Source organism: Aotus nancymaae, unplaced genomic scaffold (genome assembly GCF_030222135.1).
Source record: "Aotus nancymaae isolate 86718 unplaced genomic scaffold, 86718_ANA_hifiasm-v0.15.2.pri h1tg000059l, whole genome shotgun sequence".
Taxonomy (NCBI): Eukaryota; Metazoa; Chordata; class Mammalia; order Primates; family Aotidae; genus Aotus; species Aotus nancymaae.
In genome coordinates, this window is record NW_026988473.1 from 27,048,016 (window position 1) to 27,073,549 (window position 25,534).

Here is a 25,534-nt window from a genome sequence, read left to right on the forward strand (position 1 = left end):
GGCGTGAGCCACCATGCCTGGCCCAATCAGAACATTTTTAAAGCTACCTATAACCTGGAAGCCCCGCCCCTCACTTCAGGTTGTCCCACCTTTCCAGACAGAACTAATTTTTTTTTTTTTTTTTTGAGAGGGAGTCTCACTCTGTCACCCAGGCGTGAAAAGCAGTGTCACAATCTCAGCTCACTGCAACCTCCGCCTCTCTGGTTCAAGTGATTCTCCTGCCTCAGCCTCCCTAGTAGCTGGGCCTACAGGTGTGCACCACCACCCCTGGCTAATTTTTGTATTTTTGGTAGAGACAGGTTTCACCATGTTGCCCAGGCTGGTCTCAAACTCCGGACCTCAGGTGAGCTGCCTGCCTTGGCCTCCCAAAGTGCTGGGATTACAAGTGTGAGCCACCTAGCCTGGCCAAATCAAATTCATTTAAAAAATACACTGGGGCCAGGTGCAGTGGCTCACACCTGTAATCCCAGCACTTGAGAAGGACCTGGTGGGAGGTAATTGAATCATGGGGGTAGTGTTCTCATGATAGTGAGTGAGTTCTCATGAGATCTGATGGTTTTATAAAGGGTTTTTCCCACTTTGCTCTGCAGTCCTCCTCCTTACTGCCATGTGAAGGACAGCCTTGCAGAACTGTAAGTCAATCAAACCTCCTTCCTTTATAAATTACCCAGTCTTTGGTATTTCTTTATTTTTTTTATTTAATTTTTTGTTTGTTTGTTTTTTGAGACGGAGTCTTGCTCTGTCCTCCAGGCTGGAGTGCAATGGCACGATCTCAGCTCACTGCAACCTCCACCTCCTGGATTCAAGTGATTCTCCTGCTTCAGCCTCCTGAAAAGCTGGGATTACAGGTGCCCGCTACAACGCCCAGCTAATTTTTGTATTTTTAGTAGAGATGGGGTTTCACCATATTGGCCAGGCTGGTCTCAAATTCCTGACTTAGTGATGCACCCGCCTCGGCCTCCCAAGGTTCTGGGATTACAGGCATGAGCCACCGCGCCCAGCTGGGTATTTCTTTATTGCAGTGTGAGAATGGACTAATACACACCATCTCAAAAAAAAAAAAAATTGAAAGTACAGATGTCCACTCAAAGGTATAGATGCACATTCAGAAGTCTGATGGGATATTATGGTATCATGTTGGTGGTGATTATCTCAGGATGGTAAAATCGTGGTGATTTTTATGTTCCTCTTTTTGCCTGTGAGAATTTTTTTTTTTCTGAGATGGAGTTTTGCTCTTATTGCCCAGGCTGGGGTGCAATGGCGTGATCTCGGCTCACCCCAACCTCTACCTTCCGGTTCAAGCAGTTCTCCTGCCGAAGCCTCCCAAGTAGCTGGGATTACAGGGATGCACCACCACACCTGGCTAATTTTGTATTTTTAGTAGAGACAGGGTTTCTCCATGTTGGTCATGCTGGTCTCAGACTCCCAACCTCAGGGGATCTACCTGCCTTGGCCTCCCAAAGTGCTTGCTGGGGATTATAGGCATGAGCCACCACGCCTGGCCCTTTTTTTTTTTTTTTTTTTTTTTTTTGGTAGATGGAGTCTTGCTTTGTCACCCAGGCTGGAGTATAATGGCCTAATCTCGGCTCACTGCAACCTCCGCCTCCAGGGTTCAAGTGATTCTCCTGCCTCAGTCTCCCAAGTGGATGATATTACAGGCATGCACTACCATGCCCAGCTAATTTTTGTATTTTTAGTAGAGCCTGGGTTTTGCCATGTTGGCAAAATCCTAGCACTTTGGGAGGCTGAGATGGGTGAAACTCCTGACCTCAGGTGATTCACCTGCCTCAGCCTCCCAAAGTGCTAGGATTACAGGATTGAGCCACTGTGCCCGACCAATTTTTTAAATTAAAATGAACAGTGAGTCAGTTGGGCCCCACAGACTGCCTAGAAAGCCCATGAACGTTCTGGCCAGATGATTGTCCCATGAGGGGAGCTTTGAGCCCCTGTATTCAAGCTGAATGAGGGCTAGATTTGCTGTTGCCACTCAAGCCCTCAGGGGCCTTAGCTAGAGCCACTCTGTTCTCCATAGTCTGATGGGCATGAGCACAGCCAGCTAGGCTGGACAGTGTACTCTGAGCAGTAACTTCAGCCTGCTCCTTGGAGACTTGGGGAATAACTATCTGCAAGTCACAGAAAACCTGGCTTTTCGGGGCTGAACTGTGTACCCCTCAAGACTCCTGTATTGAAATTCCAACCTCCAGTACCTCAGAGTGTGACTGTGTTTGGAGATGCGGTCTTCAGTGAAGTTAAAGTGAGGTCATGAGGATGGGCCTTAATTCAGTATGGCTGATACCCTTATAAGAAGGTGAGATGTCCGGGCGTGGTGGCTCACGCCTGTAATCCCAGCACTTTGGGAGGCCGAGGCATGCGGATCACAAGGTCAGGAGTTCAAGACCAGCCTGGCCAACATGGTGAAACCCCATCTCTACTAAAAATACAAAAAAATTAGATGGGCATGGTGGCACGTGCCTGTAGCCCCAGCTACTCAGGAGGCTGAGGCAGGAGAATCGCTTGAACCATAATCTGGGAGGTGGAGGGTGTGGTGAGCTGAGATCATGCTACTGCATTCCAGCCTGGGCTACGGAATGAGACTCCATCTCAAAAAAAAAAAAAGAAGAGGAGGAGAATAGGATGCAGATAGGCATAGGCACAGAGAAAGACCATGTGAAGACATAGACTTGGGCCACCTGCAAGTCAAGGAGGGAGGCCTCATGAGGAACCAACCCCTGCCAACACTTTGATCTTGAACTTCAGGCCTCTAGAACAGTGAGAAAATACATGTCTGTTTAAGCCTCCCGGTCTGTGGTATTTTGTTATGGAAGCCCTAGCAAATTGATAGACCAACAGGGGGTTATTTATTTATTTATTTTTGCAACAAGAAGTTCAGGGACAAGCAGTTCCTGGTGCTATTTAGCTACTTGGTGAGACCGTGAAAGAGCCAGGCTCTTTCTGCCTTTTGCTCTGCCATCCTCAGCATGTTGGCTCTGGCCTCACTCCCTGAGAACAGCTTCAGCTGCAACAGGGTCTTTACTCCTTGTTACACAGTGGCTGCTGCTGCACCTTCGGCAAAGAGTGTGTCACAGTCGAGGCAATAAGAAGAGCAAAAGCCCTGCCAGCCAGACAGCCGATTATCCCTGTTGATCAGGAGAAGTATTTCCCAGAAACCCTGAAGTCTTGAATTGATGTCTCATTGTCCAGAACTGTGCGGCACAACCTTAAGAGAGGCTGGGAGGATGCCCACCAGGGCTCCTGGCGTATTGCACAGCCACTCTAGACAGAATGGCATGTCAGCCAGGAAGGAGGAGGAATGGAGCTGGGTAGGTCACTGAGAGGTCAGCCCAGTTTCAAGTGTCCAGTGATGGTTTTCTTACTTCTTTGCAGGGAACGATCATAGTGTCCTCCAAGATGCTGGGAATGACATGGTGACCTCTGGGAGGGATGTACCCATCTGGGAATGAGTGTCCTATGGGGACAATAAATTTGCTTCCTTCCCTATACCTCCTCCACCCCTTCAGTCCCTCTGGTATTGCATATTGTCGCTCAGACATGAGATAACCAGGGAGTGTTTGCTTCTCGTATGATCTGTAAAATCCCTTTGGAGTTCTTTGAGTAAATGGGGGCTTTCTGAAACATCCTGTTATTTTTCCTCTCTTGCTGATGATAACAGCGCATAGCAGAAGTCCTCTTTTCAGGCTGTCCTTCCAAGTTTCTACTACAGCCATGCATTGCTTAATGACAGGGATAGGTTCTGAGAAGTGCATGGGTAGGTGATTTTGTTGTGGGAACATCGTAGAGTATATTTATGCAAATCTGGATGGCATAGCCTCCTACACACCTAGGCTATATAATATAGCTGAGTGTTCCTGGGCTACAAACCTAGACAGCAAGTTACTGTGCCGAATATTGTAGACAACTGTAACACAATGGTGCATATTTGTGTATCTAAATATAGAAAAGGTAATGCATTGCCCTATGACCTTATGTTGGCTACAACATCACTAGGTGATAGAATTTTTCTCTTTTTCCTTTTTTTTTTTTGGTGACAGGGTCTTGCTCTGTTGCCCAGGCTGGAGTACAGTGGCACGATCATGGCTCACTGTAGCCTCAACCTTCTGGGCCCAAGCAATCCTTCCTCCTCAGCCTCCCACAGCTAGGACCACAGCTGCATGCTACCACACCTGGCTAATTTTTAAATTTTTTGTAGAGACAGGGTCTTGCCGTGTTGCCCAGGCTGGTTTTGAGCTCCTGGACTCAAGTGATCCTCCTGCCTTGGTCTCCCAAAGTGCTAGGATTATAGGTGTGAGCCACCATGCCTGGCTGGTGATAGAATTTTTCAGCTCCATTATAATTTTATGGGACCACCATCGTATATGCTGTCTGTCACTTATGTGGCACATGACTATACCTACTACAGGCTCCTCCTCTAGTGTTTATCATGGTCTACTTAAATTATTTGTGTACATGTTTTCCCCTCCTCCAGATCAGAAAACTAGGTCTTACCTCTGTATTTCTAGCACTAAGCTTGGTGTAATTAGTAGGCATGTGATGAATATCTGGATAAGTGAATGAATGATGAGAATAGCATGGTTGATTTCCCTAGACAAATAGATCAGTGGAACAGAATAGAGAGTCCAGAAATAGACTTACATAAACATAGTCGACTGATCTTGACAGAGGAACAGCGGCAAACAATGGACCAAATACAGTATTTTTTTTTTTTTTTTTTTTTTTGAGAAGGAGTTTCACTCTTGTTGCCCAGGCTGGAGTGCAATGGCATGATCTCAGCTCACTGCAACCTCTGCCTCCCAATTTCAAACGATTATCCTGCCTCAACCTCCCAAGTAGCTGGGATTACAGGCATGCGCCTCCATGCCTGGCTAATTTTGTATTTTTAGTAGAGATGGTGTTTCTCCATATTGGTCAGGCCGATCTCAAACTCCTGACCTCAGATGATCTGCCCACCTCAGCCTCCCAAAGTTCTGGGATTACAGTCCTGAACCACCACGTCCAGCCAAAGATAGTCTTTTTGACAAATGGTGCTAGAACAACCAGACATCCACATATAAAGAAAAAAAAAATGAATGTAGACACAGACCTTATACCCTTCCCAGAATTAACTCAAATGGATCAGAGACCTAAATGTAAAACACAAAACTATAAAACTCCTGGAAGATAACATGGGAAAAAAATCTAGATGACCTTAGGTTTGATGATGACTTTTTAGATACAACACCAGACACCAAAAGCATAATCCAGGAAAGGAAGAATCAATAAGCTGCACTTTATTCAAATTAGTTTCTACTCCGTAAAAGACACTGTCAAGAGAGTGAAAAGACAAGTCACAGACTGGGAGAAAATACTTGCAGCAAAAGACACATCTGATTGCTACCCAAAATAATATGCAAAGAACTTTTAAAACTCAACAATAAGAAAACAACTAACCAATTTAAAAATGGATCAAAGATCTTAATAGACATCTCACCAAAGATGATACGTAGATGCTAAATAAATGTGTGAACAAATGTTCAACATCATTTGTCATTATTAGGAAATTGCAAGTTACAATGACAATATTAGAAGATGCTACCACACACCTATTAGAGTGGCCAGAATCCAGAACACTGATACCACCAAATGCTGGTGAGTGTGGAATAACAGGAACTCTCATGCATTGCTGGTGGGAATGCAAAATGGTGCAGCCACTTTGGAAGATAATTTAGCATTCCTTATCTACCCATAAGTATATGCTTACCAATACAATTCAGCAATTGCATTCCTTGGTATTTACCCAAGTTAGTTTAAAACTTATATCTGCTGGGCATGCTGGCTCACGCCTGTAATCCCAGGACTTCAGAAGGCCAAGGCGGGTGGATCATTTGAGGTCAGGAGTTCAAGACCAGCTTGGCCAACATGGTGAACCCTGTATCTACAAAAACCACAAAAGGCCAGGCGTGGTGGCTCACACCTGTAATCCTAGCTGTGGGAAGCTGAGGTGGGCAGATCCCCTGAGGTTGGGAGTTTGAGACCAGCCTGACCAACATGGAGAAACCCCATCTCTACTAAAAAAAAAAAATATACAAAATTAGCTGGGCGTGGTGGCACATGCCTGTAATCCCAGCTACTCAGGTGGCTGAGGCATGAGAATCATTTGAACTTGGCAGGCAGAGATTGTGGTGAGCCAAGGTCATGCCATTGCACTCCAGCCTGGGCAACAAGAGCAAAACTCTATCTCAAAAAAAAAAAAAAAAGGAGCTCACAAAAATTAGTTGGGTGTAGTGGCAAGCACCTGTAATGCCAGCTACTCGGGAGGCTGAAGCAGGAGAATCACTTGAACCCAGGAGGTGGAGATTGCGGTGAGCTGGGATTGTGCCACTGCACTCCAGCCTGGGTGACAGAGTGAGACTTCATCTGAAAAAAAAAATATATATATATATATATATGTGTATATATATATATATATATATATATATGTATATATGTATATATATATATATCTCTACACAAAACCTATGCAGAGTTACTTATAGCAGCTTTATTAAGAATTGCTGCCGGTGCGTTGGCTCATGTCTGTAATCCCAGAACTTTGGGAGGCCGAGGTGGGTGGATCACAAGGTCAGGAGTTCAAGACCAGCCTGGCCAACATGGCGAAACCTCATCTCTACTAAAAATACAAAAATTAACATGATGGCGGGTGCCTGTAATCCAGCTACTCAGGAGACTAAGGCAGGAGAATCGCTTGAACCCGGGAGGCAGAGATTATAGTAAGCACCGAGATCGCGTCATTGCACTCCAGCTTGGGTGACAGAGTGAGACTCTGTCTCAAAAAAAAAAAAAAGAATTGTCAAAACCCAGAAGCAACCAAGATGTCCTTCAGTATGTGCATGGATAGATAAACTGTGGTACATCTAGACACTGGAATACTTAGAGCTAAAAAGACATGAGCTGATGATGCGCGACAGGCAAACCTCAAAATTAGGGCTTATGCCAGGAGGGCAGGAAATAATTCAAGGGTGAACCAGTGGTGCTAAACAGCTTTTATTGAAGTGGCAGTGTATAGCAGCAGCAGAGGTATCTTGCGGGCAGGAGTATGCCATAGGCAGTGTGCCCAGAATAGCAGCTTAGAGGCAGTTCCATACTAATAGTACAGTAATATTTATACCCACTTTTAATTATGTGCAAATTAAGGGGTGGCTTATGCAGAAATTTCTGAGATGAAGTTGGTAACTTCCAGGTCATCAGGTCATTGCCATGGAAAGGGGCAGTAACATCTAGGTGTTGCCATAGAAATGGAAAGCTGCTTCTGCCCGGGACCTGTTAGCTAGTCCTCAGTTTGGGCCGATGTCCAAGCCCTGCCTCTGGAATTGAGTCCCGCCTCCTACCTCGCTGTCAAGCCATGCAAAGACATGGAGGAAACTTAAATACTTAAGTGTATTTTTCTTTTCTCTCTCTCTCTTTTTTTTTAATGGAGTTTCTCTCTTGTCGCCTAGGCTGGAGTGCAACAGCACGATCTCAACTCACTGCAACCTCCGCCTCCCAGGTTCAAGCGATTCTCCTGCCTCAGCCTCCTGAGTAGCTGGGATTATAGGTACCTGCCACCAGGCCTGGCTAATTTTTGTATTTTTAATAGAGACGGGTTTTCACCATGTTGGCCAGGCTGGTCTTGAACTCCTGACCTCAAGTGATCCACTTGCCTTGGCCTCCCAAAGTGCTGGGATTACAGGTGTGAGCCACCGCACCCAGCCTTAAATGTCTATTTCTAAAGCCAATTGGAAAGGGCCATGTATAGTATGATTCCAACTATATGACGTTCTTGAAAAGGCAAAACTATGGAGATAATAAAAAGATCAGTGGTTGCCAGGGGCTGGGCAGGGAGGGATGAATAGGCAGAGCACGGAGGATTTTCAGAGCAGACTGATACCTACTCATCATCAACTGAGATGTCCCTTCTTCCAGGAAGCCTTCCTTGACCATCAAGCCTGGGTAGTCTGACGTAGAGATCCTTAGTTTGTACTCCTTGTGCTGACTGCATCACAGCCCTTTGTATCCAATATTTATTTAGCTGGCATACTGTCTTTCCTCCTCCTCTAGACTGCAAACTTCATGAGGGTAGGGACCTTGTCTCACTCGCTTCTGCTTCTAGTGCATTATTAGGTAATTATTACACAGTTGTTGAATAAATGAGTGAATGAATGCGGAATAAATGACCCATCTGTGGTAAGTAAGCACAGTTTTTTTTTAATCACTGTGGATCCTAGTGGCCTTTAAGAAAATAACAGAATAGAGTGGCTTGGGTCCATCCCTTCCTCCTAACAGTGATAATAGCTTTTACATAGTATGTGACAACATTATCTTAAAGCCATCAGACCTGGGAATCAGGCTATTAATAAAAATATTTCTATTTACTATATGCATTACTGTGTGCCAAGACTTTTGCTAAGTACTTATTTACATATTTTAATGCTCAATCTTGCAAATTAGGAAGTATCATTAGGCCTATTATAGAGGAGCAAATTGTGGCTCAGAGAGGTTAAGTAACTAGTTCAGAGTCACACAGCTAGTAAGTGGCAGAACTGGGTTTTGAACCTCATCTCTCCGACTCATGCCCGTAAATTGTCTAATGGTCAATCCCTTTTGGAATTGGAACCAAAGCTGATAGAAGCAGGTTATGTTTATTTTATTTATTTTATTTTTTTTCAAGACGGGGTTTCACCATGTTGGTGAGGCTGGTCTTGAACTCCCGACCTCAGGTGTTCTGCCCACCTTGGCCTCCAAAGTGCTTGGATTACAGGCGTGAGCCACCACACCCAGCAGAAGTAGGTTATGTTTATAAGCAGGACTCCAGTGCAGTCAATCTCTGATGAATATACTCATGTTCTATTAATAAACAGCTTGGCCATCTGCCCTGGGCCTTGTGATGTTTGCATCTTTTCGTTAAATTCTCAAGGAGTGATTTGTGTTTGTGCTCTTTTGATCCCTTTCTTCCTCTCTGAGCTGGCACTGAGAGGCCGCGCCCACTGCCCTCTCTCTTTCCCTGGCAGCACTGATCCCTAGCAGGGGAAGGACGCAGCTCAGCTGTCACTCTGCGTGCCGGCTTTGCCTCCTGTCGTGCCCTCACCCCCTGCCCAGCACTGGCAGCAGCCAGCCTCCTTTCCCACCAGTGGCGATTTGGCCACTGTAGCTGTGGAATGGTCACACAGGCTCAGAGCAGTAGGTACATGACAAGGCAGAGCATCAGCAAGATGCCACAGAAAGTCCCACTGGTGGTGCAGTGCCTGAGTCACCACCACCTGGGGCCAGGTAAAGGGGCTGGCTGATAGATACTTGGAATGAGGCATGCAGACAGTGTCTCATCTACTGGTTAGCAATTTAGAATGGGTTCTCCCTGAGTTTCTTCCAAAAGCAGTACCCCCTCATTTTTTGGTAAAATTTCTATAAAACAACCAGGTTTTCCTTTCGTGTACCTTTTTTTTTAAACCTCCATGAACTGACAGTGATTGTAATATTTTGTTTAAAAATATGAAGAATAATGGGAGAAGAATCATCTAAAAGTATACCATGCAGAATTAAATTCTAGGCTCTTTATAAGTAACAAGATACTAGTGGTAGTTTTGGCTGGGTGCAGTAGCTCACACCTGTAATCCCAGCACTTTGGGAGGCTGAGGTGTGAGGGTGACATGAGCCCAGCAGGTGGAGGTTGCAGTGCTGAGCTGAGATTGCACCACTGCACTCCAGCCTGAGAGACAGAGTGAGAACCTGACTTTAAAAAAAAACAAAGTGGTTCTCTACCAAGGAAGTGACAAAAAACAAAAACAAAAAAACAAAGTGGTATTTTTAACATTCACTTTTTCCTTTATCTAAAAATTTAATTTCAGATGACAAAGTTTATACCGTAATTCAAATTATGTTTGTTCCTTTGCTCAGAAGAAACATTGGTCGCCTTCCTCTGCCTCTAATTACATCTCATCCCCCATCTCATATTTCTCAAAACAATCATTTTTTCCTATGACAGTATGTCATATTCATTATGAAGAGTTTGGAAAGCATAGTAGGCCAGAAAGCGTTTTTATGACCCTAGCATAAAGCGAACCACTCCTACTTGGGTGGCTGTTGGGAAGAAGGCTGATGTTTTAGGGTACTGATTCTATGCCGGCTTCATCTCCATCCTTAATTTCTCCATTTACTCTGTGTGTGTGTGTGTGTGTGTGTGTGTGTGTGTGTGTGTGTGTGTTTTGAATGTGCTGCCTTAATATAAAAGTGGCTCTGTGTTGTTGTTGGCTCGCAGGAATTAGTGTGCTCACCCACTGTGGGTCAAGGACAGCGTATGACAAAGGACCGTGGTCATGTGGTGGACTGTTCTTTTCAAAGAGGCGGTGCTTCCAAGACTCGTGCTCCCCGGGTCACTCAAGTTCTTGATGTGTTACATCAATACTTTGGAGAGAGGCCACCCAGAATCTCTTAAAAAGCATTCAGAATAACACAGAGATCTTTTTCCACAGGAAAATGCTCAGCGCTCGAATGTTAGTTTTCTGCCCCACACTGCCCAATGTTGTGACTATTGCACTGGTTTTTCCAGGGTTCACCTTTAGGTTTAATTTCCTGAAATTGATCTGCTTGGTTATGCTGGCTTTATTTTCACTCTTTTGCAAAGAGAAGAAATGGCAGTGAACAGACGGTGTTTTATTAGGTTTTTGCTTCAAAAAAATTAAACAGTGATGCAGGATCTCTGCTAGTTTTTTTTCTTACAGGCACCTAATAGGCATCCGCTGGGTCTATGTCAGAACTGATATTTACCTTAGATGAATCACCAAAATGCCAGTGAGCCAGCATTCCCATTGGGGATTCCAGATTTGCCACACTTGTGGAGCTGTTGAGTTTTTTTGTTTGTTTGTTTGTTTTTGAGATGGAGTCTCGCTGTCTTGCCTAGGCTGGAGTACAGTGGCAACGATCTTAGCTCACTGCAACCTTTGCCTCCCAGGTTCAAGCAATTCTCCTACCTCAGCCTCCTGAGCAGCTAAACCTACAGGCACCTGCCACCATGCCTGGCTAATTTTTATATTTTTAGTAGAGACGGGGTTTCACCATGTTGGCCAGGCTGGTCTCAAGCTCCTGACCTCGGGTGAGCTGCCCGCCTCGGCCTCCCAAAGTTTTTTTTCAGACAGTCTTGCTCTGTCGCCCAGGCTGCTGGACTACAGTGGTATGATCTCAGCTCACTGCAACCTCCACCTCCCAGGTTCAAGTGATTCTCCTGCTCAGCCTCTCTCTCCAGTAGCTGGGATTACAGGTGCGCGCCACCATGCCTGGCTAATTTTGTATTTTTAGTAGAGATGGGGTTTCAGCATCTTGGCCAGGCTGGTCTTGAATTCCTGACCTCGTGATCTACCTGTCTTGGCCTCCCAAAGTTCTGGGATTACAGGCGTGAGCCACCGCACCCAGCCAGTTTTTGTATTTTTTGTAGAGATGGGGTTTCACCGTGTTAGACAGGCTGGTCTCAAACTCCTGACCTCAAGTGATCCACCTGCCTCAGCCTCCCAAAGTGCTGGGATTACAGGCATGAGCCACCAGCCTAGCCAGGGCCGTTGAGTTTTATGGTGGTTCCTCTGTCCCTCTAAATTCCCACTCTGTTTGGAGCCCTCTGAGAATTGGAGGAGCCAGCTGGAGGGGAGAGAGGCAGCCCCCACACCAACTCCACAGCACGTGCTCCCCCAGCAGGCCCAAAGATTCCAAAGGGAAGTGAAGCCAGCCTGATGTTCAGGGTGAGGTTTGCTTTGTGCTACTCTTTTTATAGGGAAATTGGGATTGCTGGCCATGAGCATGTCACGCTTCGCCAGCCTTTTATCTCACCCTGGGTTCTGTGGCCGCCAGCTTCTTAGGCAGTTGTATGTGTTATTGTTTTACTGTTTAACAGTGAGCTCCTGGGCTCCAGGTTTGATTTCACCAGAAGATCACCTCTTGCCAGTGGTGTTCTAATAACTTAGCCAGAAAGAGGTGTTAACCAGAACATGATTGCTTTTGATTTCCTGACCTTAGAAAAAGAAGGAAAGCTCAGTTTTAATGGGTGGTGAGTGCTGAAGGAAGTGTTCTGTCCCTGAGTTGGCGTTGGGGAGAGCCTGGTGTCCTCCTCCTCCAGACTGAGCCAGTGTGGACTCCAGTGTCAGACACACTGAGTCTGAATCCCACCTCTGCCATTTTCTAGCTGTGGAGCTCGGCCAAGCGACTCAGCCCATCTAAACTTCAGTGTCCCTTGCTGGCAAGTGGGGTTAGTAATAGTATTCCACTGCGAGGGTCTTTCTGGGGTTTCAAATGCTCATTCATCCAATCCCTGACAGAGAAGACCTATTCAATGCATGGTGGTCCAGGTCCGTTTATTATTGGCCATGGTTAAAACCTGTTCTCTGGCCAGGTGCAGTGGCTCATGCCTATAGTCCCAGCACTCTGGGAGGCCGAGGCCAGCAGATCACTTGAGACCAGGAGTTTGAGACCAGCCTGACCAACATAGTGAAACCCCATCTCTACTAAAAATATAAAATTAGCTAAGCATGGTAGCACATGCCTGTAATCTCAGCTACTTGGGAGACTGAGGCAGGAGAATCACTTGAACCCAGAAGGAGGAGGTTGCAATGAGCTGAGTCGCCCCACTGCACTTCAGCCTGAATGATAGAGTGAGACTGTCTCAATAAATAAATAAAACCTGCTTCTCAAACTCCCCCATATCTCTCCCTGCCTCCCAGCATTTTCTCCCTGCTTGAACTTTTGGGCCTCACAGTATCATGGTCATGTCTTGAGATGGGTTTTGTCCAAAAATTAGATGAGCTTTTGACTTTTTTTGAAACTGCGAAATTTTTATTCCTTCCACAGAAAACATCAGAGAAACTTCGAGCCAAAAATACATGCTGACTTTTAGAAACAGTGTAAAGATTTTTTTTTAATTGTGTATATTTAAAGTCAATAAATTTTTATTCAAGGAATTCCCATGTTGTGATTTCTTCCACTGTCCATCGTCACTTTAGATCCTCTAAAGAGGTGCAAGTTAGCCCTGAAGAAGAAAAATTTTGATTAAAACTCTTACATGGCAACAATCATGGATTATTAAGTTTTATATCTCCTGGGGAAAACATAGCACCGAACATGAGTGCTATGGCATCCTATAGAGAACTTTCATCTTTGGTCACAGCGTGAAGAGCTCTGGGTTTCACAGTTTTTTTCCTTTTTTTTGAGACAGGGTCCACTCTGTCGCCCAGGCTCTGTTGCCCAGGCTGGACTGCAGTGACGTGATCTCAGCTCACTGCTACCTCTGCCTCCCGGGTTCAAGCAATTCTCCTGCCTCAGCCTCCTGAGTAGCTGGGACTATAAGCGCACACTACCATGCCCGACTGATTTTTGTATTTTTAGTAGACACAGGGTTTCGCCAGGTTGGCCAGGCTGGTCTCGAACTCCTGAACTCAAGTGATCCTCCCGCCTCAGCCTCCTAAAGTGCTGGGATTACAGGCGTGAGCCACCGCACCTGGCCTGATTATTCTTGATGAATCACTTACGTAGGTGATTGACAGCTCCTGGGGCATATTCCATTCCACTTCAGGTTTTGCCTCTTATTTCCTTCATCTTGCTCTTGTTTCAACGCCCATCTCCCCAGCCTTTCTGCACTTAAAATTTCAGGTGGAATACTATCCAGTGAAGGGTTTGGAGGCTTTTTTAAAGAACTGACTGTCCTGGCTGGGCATGGTGCTCACACCTATAATCCCAGCATTTTGGGAAGCTGAGGCGGGCAGATCACTTGAGCCCAGTAGCTTTAGACCAGCCTGGACAAGATGACGAAACCTCATCTCTACAAAAAAATACAAAAATTAGCTGGGCACCGTGGTATGCACCTGCAGCCCCAGCTACTCAGGAGGCAGAGATGGGAGGATCGCTTGAGCCCAGACGATTGGGGCTGCGGTGAGCTGTGATCCCATCGCGGCACTTCAGCCTTGGTGACAGAGTAAAACCCTGTCTCAAGATAAACTAACAGGAAGAAAGAATTGACTGTCCTTATACTCCTTTTGGGTCTCCCTGAAAACTATTCATGCTTCAACTTCTCTGCACTTCGTTCTGGCATGACTAATACATAACAACTGGGCGTTAAATCTACTATATATAAAATTCCAGATCGGAGCATGGAAACACTTAAAAAGAAAAAACGGGGTTGGCTTATGCGGGCTATTTGGAAACCGTTCAGTGGGACAGTATAATTTTTATTTTCAGAAGCTTATGGATTGAACCCCACCCAAGCTTCCCATGCGCCTAAGAAGGCTGGCAGAAGACGCCCTGCCAAGTTTCCTTGCAAGGGCAGTGAAGGAGTGATCTTCTGCTGCCCAGTTCTTCTTTCAAAGAAACCGAGGACAGGCGGCGGCCTTGGCTGCCTTGGCCGTGAGCCTCCCTGAGCCGGGTAGCTGGTGGTCTGCGGGGGCCACTGGCAGCAGGTGCTGCACTCACAGTCTCTTGCCCCAGAAAGAACATTTACGAGTCCGGGAAGGGCGCTGCTAACGGTTGTTGAATTTGGAGGACAGTTATGTTACAGTCTTGGCGGCTTTTTGATGAATGGTCAGAAAAGCTCAACTATAAAGCTATCCAGTTTTACACAGAAAGGACATCTTTTTTACATTTAAAGTTGTGTGTGTGGTTATGGGGGAAGGTGGTGTTGTTATAGCTGCGGAGGAAATTAAACCATAGGAAATAGTAATAACGAGGTCTCTGTGTTCTCACTGTTGACAATTCACAAGTTAAATGGTGGAATGAAAAGGGGTAAAAAGGATTTCAGGGGTGCATTTGAGTGCTGTCGCACACATGGGGGTCAGAATCTGGAATCCCGGTGCTGGGAGGACTTGAGGAGCCACTGATTCCACCCCCACAGTTTACAGAGAAGGGAATGAAACCCCCATCAATTTGGCCTTTAGGCTAAGCCCTGCTTCTAAAAACCCTTTGGAAGTTTGGCTTGTCATCCCAAAGTGCAGTCCACCAGCTTCTGCCAGCTTGGAAGAGACAGCGCCTCTGCAAGCTGAAACTCAGCTCACTTCCTGGTTGGCAACTGGCAAGAAGGCGGCTTCCCAGTCTTCTGAGAACTGGGTTTCCCTTCTTACTCAGTGGCACCCTCTCTGGGCCCTGGTGGAGAATCACGTAGGAAAGAAGCAGGCCGCTCTCCTCCAGAGTCCCACCGCTACCCCCCACCCATACCCTACCATTGCTCCTACCCCACCCCCACCCTGTCCTCACCCCTACCCTTACTCCTACCCCGACCCCTCTGGAATAGAGCAGAGCAGAGTGAAGAGCAGCTTAGAGAAGTGAGGGTCAAGTGTGCACAGGGTGCCTAACTCTGCTGATATGCTGGGAGGTGCTGGGAAATTTTCCAGTTTACTGGCAGACTTACTTTTCTCCTTAAATTTCAAAAAGCAGAGAAGGATGTTACCTAGTCTTTTTTTTGAAAAAAAAAAAAATTTTTTTTTTTGAGACAGAGTCTCGCTCTGTAGGCTGGAGTGCAGTGGCATGATCTTTGCTCACTGCAACCTCTAGGTTCAAGCAATCCTCCTTTACCTCAACCTCCCGAGTAGCTGGGATTACGGGCATGCACCACCACACCCGACTAATTTTTGTGTTTTTAGTAGAGATGGGGTTTCACCATGGTGGTCTCAAACTCCTGGCCTCAAGTGATTCATGTGTCTTAGCCTCCCAAAGTCCTGGGATTACAGGCATGAGCCACCACGACCGGCCAGGATGTTAACTATTCTTAAAGAATAGTTAGATGTGCAAAGGAGTTTGGACTTCTTCGTGAAGCTGACAGGGAGTTACTGAAGAGGACAAAGCCAGAGCAAGATGACCAGAGTAAGGGGTGGGGTAAGCCTGGAAGATGGGGATGGGTGAGGAGGCTGCCGCAGGTCCAGGGTAGGGGGCAGGGGAAGATGGTCCCTGACTGGGGTGGTGGCAGTGAAGGATTTTTGAGATATGTTGATGGTAAACGCAGCAAGGCTTGGTGGTTGATGGGAAGTGGATGAGAAGGGAGAGAGCTAATAAGGGTGACTCACAGGTCTCTCCTTGGGCTGCCGGGTGGTCACAATGCTGTACGCAGAGAGAGGTGGTGGAAGAAGAGGTGGAGGCTTTGAGGAACAAGATAATGAGTCTGAGATTCAAGGGTTGGGCAACCAGAATGAGAAAAGTTGAGCGATGGAAGATTAGGGTTCTGTGTAGAGACTGAGAAACATCCAGGCTTCAAGGCAGTCCGCAGCACATTTGAGTGGAGCACTGAACAGAAATGCTGCTATTTTAGAAGAGGGAGGCGAAGGGTAACTGGATCATGCTCACTGCTTCACGCTCTGAGACTCACTCACAGTCATCGCACAAGGTGGTGCGTGCTGGTCCGTCTGTGGCTTTTACAGGGTTTCAAAGCAGTTGTCCCTACTCCCTCTAATTAAGGGATAAAGGGAAATGGCCTCACATGCTTTCTTCTCCATCATGACTGAAAGTAAGAATTTTTCCTAAGGATTTTACTGAATGGAAAAAAATAGATGCCCTTTCCTTCTTTTTTTTTTTTTAAAGACCATTTTTCCCTAGAATGATCTTGCCCTGGGCCCATTATCCTAGAGCTGTGTGGAAAGGAAGACATCGAGGTGTTAAGAGAATGTAAAGAAAATATTTTCCATCTCTGATGAGAACTGCTGAGGAATGAGCTGCTATGGGAGACTGAATTTAGAATTGACGTAGAGAAGACTTTCTTATGGAGCAGATTTGGAAGACAAGCTGTGGAACTGCATTCTGCAAAGATCAGAGGGAGTCAGACAGCTTTATGTCTGTAGAGTTTCGTGGGAGGCCTCCAGGGACCCTTGGCAGGAGGCTCCTGGAGAACCATGAAAGGGAAAGTCCTACTTCTGGGTCTTACTTTGAATTTCCTCCTCTTAAACCTCAGGCCCAAACAGAACCCCTTTCCTCTCCAGTATCCTAGGCGCTGCTTAGCTTGAGAAAGGACAAAGTGAGCAAAGTTAGAATGTCATTTATTTCAGCAGCTTGAGATTGAAGAGATCGGAACTCTAGTCCCCGTTCCATTTCAGACTCTCAGTGTCCTTGGGCAAGCCACTGTGCTTTCTCAGGCCTCAATTTTTCTCAGCTGTAAGATGGGTGGGAATGTACCTCTTGCACTTCTGGGGTGTTAAATGAGATAATGCATGTAAATGCCTGGAACATAGTAAGCCTTCAGTAAAAGTCAGCTGTGGTTGCTACTGATCATGACCACCCTACCTCCCTTGCTGGAAGAACAAATTACTCGATGTAAAAAGTCGTTTAAAAGCAAAAGGTACTAGGCAAAAGCTGTGGTGCTATCAATTATGATTATTAATAATAGGCTCCTAATTACTTTTGCCATGGTATTAAGTGAAGGCCTCTTTGGGTGGGTGATGACTGGGGAAATGGAGCTATTATTAATGGAGCTGCCAGCTCCTGTTACCAGCTCCACTGACATAATATTTCTCTCTGGGAATCCTTTGACAAATCAGCTGAATTTCCTATTCCCTTGCCCTAAGCTCTGCAAATTTGATCCACATGTCTCCAGTGTTGTTTCTGTAGATTAATAATGGAGAAAGGAGGAGGAGTCCAGCCTGCACTGGGGCTCTCCCAGCCATTCGGGCTGTCGTGGGTTTCAGCTTGGAGTTGGGGTGGTTTTCCCTTTTGTTTTACTTGTTTTAATGCTTACAGCCAGCTCTTCCCAATGTGTTTGGTTACTCAGCTGCCAGGGAGAGTTTCTGCTTTAGGGACTGGGGCCCTGGTAGGGGGTTACAGGGGAGAGCCCAGTCATGAACTCTTCCTCCTCCTCCAACAGAAACAAAGCTTGGAGGAAGTGCTTTGAAGCGGTGCTTTGCTAAGTCAGTGCTGGATGTGATGAGAGGGGTCGCTACCATCCAGGAGAGGCAAAGACAGATGGAGAGGGGGCCTCCACCACATCAGCTGGGAGGAGAGTGGGGAGGCCTGGGTCAGGGGAAGGTGGAGCTGCGAGGGCAGGACTGACCATCAGCTGAACCTACAGAATGGCCAGAGAACGCACTGAGGCCCTGGGCTAGAGGAAGACTGCTGTGCATGTTTGCTCAAGAAAGAGAAACACATGGCGTTCAGCATGGGGGTGTCCGTGGGTGAAACGGGCAGTAATAATACAGCCATGTTGTCACATGCACCAGCCGCACATAGGGACAGCCACAAGTGAGCTTTGGTGGTGTGTTCATCGGATTGTGAGCTCACAGAGGAGTTAAGTATATACCTTGTAGAGCCAGCCTATGCCACATGTGAATCCTAGCTCTACCGCTTACCTGAGCAAGTTATTCAAAGCCTCTGAATGTCAATTGCCCAGTATCTCAAATGGAGCCAGTAGTACCCATCTCTTAGGGTTTTGTTTGTTTGTTTGTTTGAGACACGGTCTTTGTCATCCAGGCTGGAGAGCAGTGGTACAATCTCAGCTCACTGCAACCTCTGCCTCCTGGGTTCAAGCGATTCTCCTGCCTCAGCCTCCCGAGTAGCTGGGACTACAGGTGCCTGCCACCACACCTGGCTAATTTTAGCATGTTTAGTAGAGAGAGGGTTTCACCATGTTGGCCAGGCTGGTCTCAAACTCCTGACCTTAAGAGATTTGCCCACCTTGGCCTCCCAAAGTGTTGGGAGTACAGGCGTTAGCACCACATCTGACCTTATATAGGGTTGTTGAAAGAATAAATGAAATTATGTAAATAAGACCTATGTTCCCAGCACGGAGTAAAAAAAATGGCAACAGCACTTGATAGAGCGGGTACTCTGAGCCAGGCGTTGCTCCAAGCACTGACCTCCAGTTACTCAGTTCATCCTCACGGCAGCCCTATGAGCTAGGCACTCTAGTTATCACTAGTTAACAGATGATGAACTGATGCAGAGTCTAAGTAACCTGACCAAGATCGCACCACTGGTTAAGTGACAGCCAGAATTAGAAACCCCAGCATCCTGCTCCGAAGCCCTGCCTGCTGTACCTGTTGCTGCTATTGTCCTTGTTACAGCACACACGTTTGGGGAATTCTAACCCAGACATGGCCACATCCCGGGACTCTCCAGGTACCTCAAGGAATTTTCAGAGAATTTCTCCAAAAGTGATTAAATTCCTGTGGGTTTCTTTAAAAAAAGAAAAAAAAAAAAAAGGTTCGTGGCTAAGTGTTGGAAAAAGATGTGTCCATTAAAGAAACAGTGGTTACCGAAAGTCGGGAATCCCTATCTAGGTTCTGACTACAACTAGAATCTCTGTGGCCACATGTTCTTAAGAGCCAACATGTAATTTTAAACCAGTCTGATTTTGCTTTTCTGGTGCTTTCTAAGAAGCCGCATAGTGAGTTGGAGAAATTTACAGGCTGTCACCCTCTGGGATTGATTCTGACAGTTCTGCTCTGCTGCTGTTGAAGTGTTAATGAAAAACATTAATTGGACTTGGCCCATGGCTAGGACACATCCCCTACTTGGAGTGAGGAAGGCAGCATCCCTTTTGAATGGTTGCTCCCAGAATGGGGAAAGGAGAGGACTCAGGGTGGCACTGCCCTTCAGGGAAGCAAGATGGGCATTTACATCTGACTCAGCCATCCCTGAGCTGTATGAAAACAAAGCCAGTCTCTTTGTCACCCCAGAACCCTGAGTGTAGCACAACACATGGGCTGAGTCAGGCACTCTGTAAATATTCAGTGAGTGAGTGAATGAATGAATGCTTGTATGATCCAGGAGCCCAAGCAGGCCAGTTTCTTGGGCACTTCCAAGAAAGGATGGTCTCCATGTTCTGTTTCTTTTTTTTTTGAGACAGAGTTTTGCTCTTGTTGCCCGGGCTGGAGTGCAATGGCACAATCTCATCTTACTGCAACCTCTGCCTCCCAGGTTCAAGTGATTCTCCTGCCTCAGCCTCCTGAGCAGCTGGGATTACAGGCATGCGCCACCATGCCTAGCTAATTTTGTATTTTCAGTAGAGACTGGGTTTCTCCATGTTGGTCAGGCTGGTCTCGAACTCCTGAGGCTGGTGATCCACCTACCTCAGCCTCTCAAAGTGCAGGGATTACAGGCCTGAGCCACCACGCCTGACCTCCACGTGCTTAAAATCACAGCTAGAAGTGAGCTACTTCTCATTCTGGTCCCTGTAGCACCGTCGTCCACAGTCAAAGTTCCCAAGTCCTCAAGGCTCAAAGAGATTTTGCCTACTGAACCGCTCTCTCTCAAGAGCAGGAGACCAGGGCTCAGCCCTGCCCACAATGGGCTGGGGCCCACCAAGCTTCCCCTCCTTCCTAAGTGTGACCTGTGTGCCTTCTTTCCCATAGGTGTCCTCTCCCTCCCTGCGTACTTCAGCCCCTACAACGGCGGGTCCCTGGGCCATGACGAGCGAGCCGACGCCTATGCCCAGCTGGAGCTCCGGACCCTGGAGCAGTCCCTCCTGGCCACCTGCGTGGGCAGCATCTCGGAGCTGAGTAAGTGTGGCCTCAGTGTCTAGCTAGATGGCAGCGTGACAGCGAGGCCCCAGGGTTGGGGGAAGGCAGGGAGAGCTCGCCCTCTAGGCTCTGGCCTCCTCCTCCTCCCAGTGCCTTGCCTTCTCTGAAGGTCAAGAGGTTGCAAATACACAAATCTGGATTTTTGGTTTCTCTTGAAAAACCAGATGATTTAGCGACATGGCACCCCATTCCTGCACAGCAGTGACCCACGGGAGCTAAGTAGCAGCGAAGTGGGCGGCGTGCATTCCCCCAGAGACCTGGGTTTCATCCGGGCGGCCTGTTTCACTTATTTCACCTGCCTGGCCCCACAGGCTCTGAATTCACAACTGACGCTCCTTCAGTAAAAAGCACCCCGAAAGCCTCAGTGTAGAAAAAGGAAGATAACACAGTGCTCCTCTGGCTGAAGGCAGGTGTGACTGGGTGGCGCCTCCCAGGACTCGGGGCTCTGTGGCATACATCTGGATCTTGACGTGGCTCTTTACCATTGACAGCTGCCTCCAGGGTGTTAGGAGGGGTGAAATCCCTGCTGGCTCCTGAGCTCGCCCTCTCATGACCCGTTTTATTTGAGAAATCGAGCTACATACCCTGCTGCCTTCATTCCCCCTCGCTCCGTTGAGACCACCAAGTGCGGGGGCCACAGCACACAGCACGGGCACACCCTGAGTTTCCCTCTGCTCCTGCCTTCTCCATCTGTGATTCCCTTGAGTCTTCTGACCCCTGAACAATAAACGGCAGCCTCTGTTTCTTCAGGATGTGACTTCCTCCTTCCCTGCATTATTCTGCCCCCTGTCTGGACAGGAAGTGAAGGTGCCTGTTTCAAGGTCACAGAGCAGAGCTGCAATAGGGCTGGGCGAGAAAGCAGGATTTCTGACTCCCTGTCTCCTGGTGACATGAAAGCAGGCAGGGTCAGGATGTTGTCGCCTGGGTCCCCTGTCCCCTGAGGGACCCCACAGGAAGTGAGCTCTGGTATATGGCTCCATCTCCACCCCTGAGAAGTGTCTCCTGGACAATGGGCTCTCAGGGCCTAGCACAGTCATGGTTTGGTGAGTTCTCCTGCCTCACAAACAGTGAGGGGCACGGACACGGCCCTCAGTCCACTGGAGAGCACCTTGGTTTTACTTTACACTTAAACATTAAGTGAGCACCTTCTGTGTGCGAGGCACCATTGTGAAGCACCGTATTCACTTTGTCTCATTTGTTCCTCAGAGCAACTCAGCAAGGTATGTCCCGATGAGAGAACTGAGGCTTAGAAAAGAAAAGTGATTTTCTTCTCCGAGTCACACGGATCAGAGCTGGGGGCTTGACTCTGGACGTGTCTAGGGCTGTGGGCTTCCTGGATAAGACGAGCAGCCCAGCCATTAGCTCCTTGGGACACTGAGGTCAAGATCAGGGGCTGATCCTTTGCCTCTTCTCATGGCAGCCCTATCCTGGTTACAGCCCCAGACCAGCCTAAGGGAGGAGCATTCAGAGGCCTCCCCCTGGGAAGGGCTTGACGTCTTTCCACCTTTACCACCGGCCAAGGGGCCAAGACCTCTACCATCTAAAACGATCCTGAGTTTTAGTTTGCCCCTTTCACCACCTCCACTGCTACCAACCGAGCCCAGGCTGACCATTTTTTGTTTTGTTTTATTTGAGATGGAACCTCACTCTGTCACCCAGGCTGGAGTGTGGTGGCACGATCTTGGCTCACTGCAACCTCTGCCTCTGGGTTCAAGAGATTCTCCTGCCTCAACCTCCCTAGTAGCTGAGATTACAGGTGTGCATCACAACGCCCAGCTTTTTGTATTGTTAATAGAGACGAGGTTTCACCATGTTGGCCAGGCTGTTCTTGAACTCCTGATCTCAAGCAATCCTCATGCTTTGGCCTCCCAAAGTGCTAGGATTACAGGCATGAGCTACCACACCCAGCCCCAAGCTGCCCATTTAAAACTTAAATTGGGTTTTGTCACTCATCTGCTCAATATCTACCCCCTCTATCACCCCACAATGGCTTCCTGACTCACTCAGTAAAATCCAAAATCCTCACTCTAGCCCAGGATCCATATGTGATCTGACCTCATCACTTCATCCTCTTCTCTGTGGACTACACTCCAGCCACCTGGCCTCCTGGCTAAGGACCCTCCCACTCCAGAGCCTTTGCACTGGTTTTCCTTCTGCCTGCAACACTTTACCCCTGATACCCAAATACATTGGTCCATCACACTTTCAAGCCTCTGCCCAAATGGCACCTTCTCATTCAGGCCTTCCATGAACACCACGCCCTCATTCCACTGTCTTCCCTTTTGTGACTTAGATTTTATTAAAGCACTGATCACCACATGACATGTATTCTATATTTACTTATGAATAATTTGTCATCTCTGTCCTCTGACTAGAAGAGTCAGCTTCATGAGATTGGAGACTTAATCTCCCTTTTCCATGGCTGTGTCCTCATTGCTTAGAACAGTACCTGGTACAAAGAACAGTACCTGAGGTGCAGCGTGCATGTGCATGCGCGTGCATATGTGTGCACGCACGCGCACACATGCATGCCTGTGAGTATGCATGTGTTAGGAATAATGAGGTCTGTCCCACCAAATGTTTTCTCCTAAAACTCATCTAGGATTGGTCCACATTCTGACACAGCCACTCCTCAGGGCCAAGGGAAGAAGCCTCCTCATAGCATCTTTTCACAGACCAGAGAACAGGTTGTATCACATGCCAAGTTGCCCTGTCCCTCCCTCTGAAACCAGGGTTTTTGCTAACCCGCCATGGAGGGGGAGGAGACGGAGGTGGAGGCAGATATTGCAGTTTTTCTCCCTGAGAGTAAAGAACTTAATGAGGCTAGTGATACTTGGCACTGAGCCCCCTGAACCTCAGCGTGTACCCCGGATTGACATGCATTAACTCCCTGCACCTCGCCAACACCAGCCTGCCAGGTAGGGTGAGAAGTTTCACTCTTGTAAGAGGTCCAGCTTCACAGGGAGTTTTGGGACTTGTGCCTTTGCTCTGTCCCTCTCTACCCACAAAAATTTTAAAGGAGAGAATACAAAAGAAAGAAAACAAAACACTTCTTTTTGAAGGGAGCCAGATGCTCAAGGCCTTATATTGAATCCGGTGCTGAATTCCAGACTCTCTCCTGCTGTTTTTATTTGATGGCTCATAATGAGGGGTGGAAGGACCAGAGCGAAACCTAGCACCTCTAATCAAGTCTTTCATGGTTAACAAGGAGGGAGGACTTGTTTTTCCTTGCCTGGTGGGTGTTTCTGGGCTACAGACTAAGGTTTCATTGAGTGTAGGATCCACTGATTCTCAAGTACAGGGAAGTTTCAGAAGAAGCTCTGAGTCCCACCATGCTTAAACCAGGAGCCCAGCCCAGCCTGGATCACGGCTTCTCAAACTAGCTATGGTAAAGGATCAGAGATTTTATTTCCCCCACTCTGCTGTAGAATGAAACCTTTATAATGTACAATCAAAATGAATGTCTAGAAAAAGGAAATAAGACATGTGAAATGCAAGCCCAATCTTTAAAATTATTATTACATTAGCTAGACATAAAATTGCTATGTAAGTTTTTAAAAATTCATTCTTCTGAAATTAACTTGCTACAAACCAGTAATGTGTGGACCTGTCCTCGTTCACAGATCACACTTTTAGTAGCAGCCATGCGACAGCCAAGAGCATGCATTTGGGAAGCAGGACCCCAGGTTCGAGTCCTGGCTGATTGATTACTAGTTATCTAGTTGTGGAACTGGGATAGATCATTTAACTCCTGCAAGCTCGTTTCCTTGTCTGTAGAGTAGAAAGGCCTTCCTTACAGGGGTGGCTGAAAAAGTTAAATGACATTTTGTCTATCTTTTCATGTCTATCATGAAGCCTAGAAAATGTAAAGTGGCAGGGAGCAAAAATCACCCTAGGAGAATGTTCAAAGCAAGCTACTTTCTTTACCCATAAATGGGTTGCCACGCAGCGTTAAGTTTTTAGACGTCACAGTCAGAGTTCTCTGCAGGCATCTGTCTTTCTGGTCTTTGAGAAAAACTGGCCACAGGAGGGCTTGGATGGAAGCAGCCAGGGATGTCCACCTCCAGCTGTCTTCATGGTTTTTCTGAACTTGTGGGTTATCTCCCTCAGTTTGGAAGGGAGATTCCATTTCTTCCTTGATTTTCTTATCTACATGCAGCAGGAAGCGCGCTGCCAAAGGGTTCTCCACCAATAACAATGAAATAACAATAAAAATAATTAAGGATAATGACTTCTACCTTGTCTAGCCTTGGAAATGATATTTCAACAAGATTTCTCTTTGATGCTATCACAGACTCTTTGATTTCTCCTCCTTGTGGTCCTGTGATTCTGCCAAAAGTTATGACATTTAGACCTGGAGAAATGGGAGCCAGGTTTCAACTTATTAGCAGCCAACCTAGCTGTACGACTGGCTGCTGTGAGGCGGGTTGGCTGATGGTTGTGATGCCAGTTTCTGCCACCCATGGAGCCCAAGGGCAGGGTTGGGATCTGGCATTTCAGGGCACAGACTCCTCCTGTCCTGAGAAATGTGGGGCAGAGTTTGACGGCAGGCAGTGGGCCTGGAAGGAAGAGTCCACAGGAGGCAGCCTGTAGGATAAAGGAGGAATAATAATAGGACGTTAATCCTAACAGTGCTAAGTTCAGCCCTACCAAGTACTGACTCTATGCCAAGCATAATGTAAAGTGCTTTTCATTTATTATTTCTTTCAGCCCTCAGAATCGGTGGGGTAGATACTACTGTTTTCACTTTACAGATGAGGAAACTGAGGCTCTGATCACTACGTAAGGGACTTCTCTTACTCTATAAGGAATCACCAGGGATGGGACTGAAGCTGACCCCAGGGAGCCTCCCTGAGAGTTCAGGCCCATGAGAGTGGGAAGGAGCTGCTGTTCTTGGAGCGGAGGTGCCTGCAGGTTCTGGAGCTGCTTCAGCTCATCCTTCCTCAGCATTGTGGCTCACACAATAATAGGCATTTCCTGTCTGGGGCTGGTGAGACATTGAAAAGACTTGAGTTGGGTAGACACACAACACAGGACATGGG

At 47.1% G+C, this 25,534-nt stretch overlaps 1 protein-coding gene across 1 annotated transcript in view; it reads left to right on the forward strand.

Annotated features, from left to right (window-relative positions):
• ABTB2 (ankyrin repeat and BTB domain containing 2) overlaps positions 1 to 25,534 on the forward strand; it is a 208,850-nt gene that overhangs the window by 133,602 nt on the left and 49,714 nt on the right. Inside the window, exon 2 of the mRNA XM_064365040.1 lies at positions 20,325 to 20,471. Within this exon, the coding sequence (XP_064221110.1) occupies positions 20,325 to 20,471 (147 nt within the window). The remainder of the gene's footprint in view (positions 1 to 20,324; positions 20,472 to 25,534) is intronic.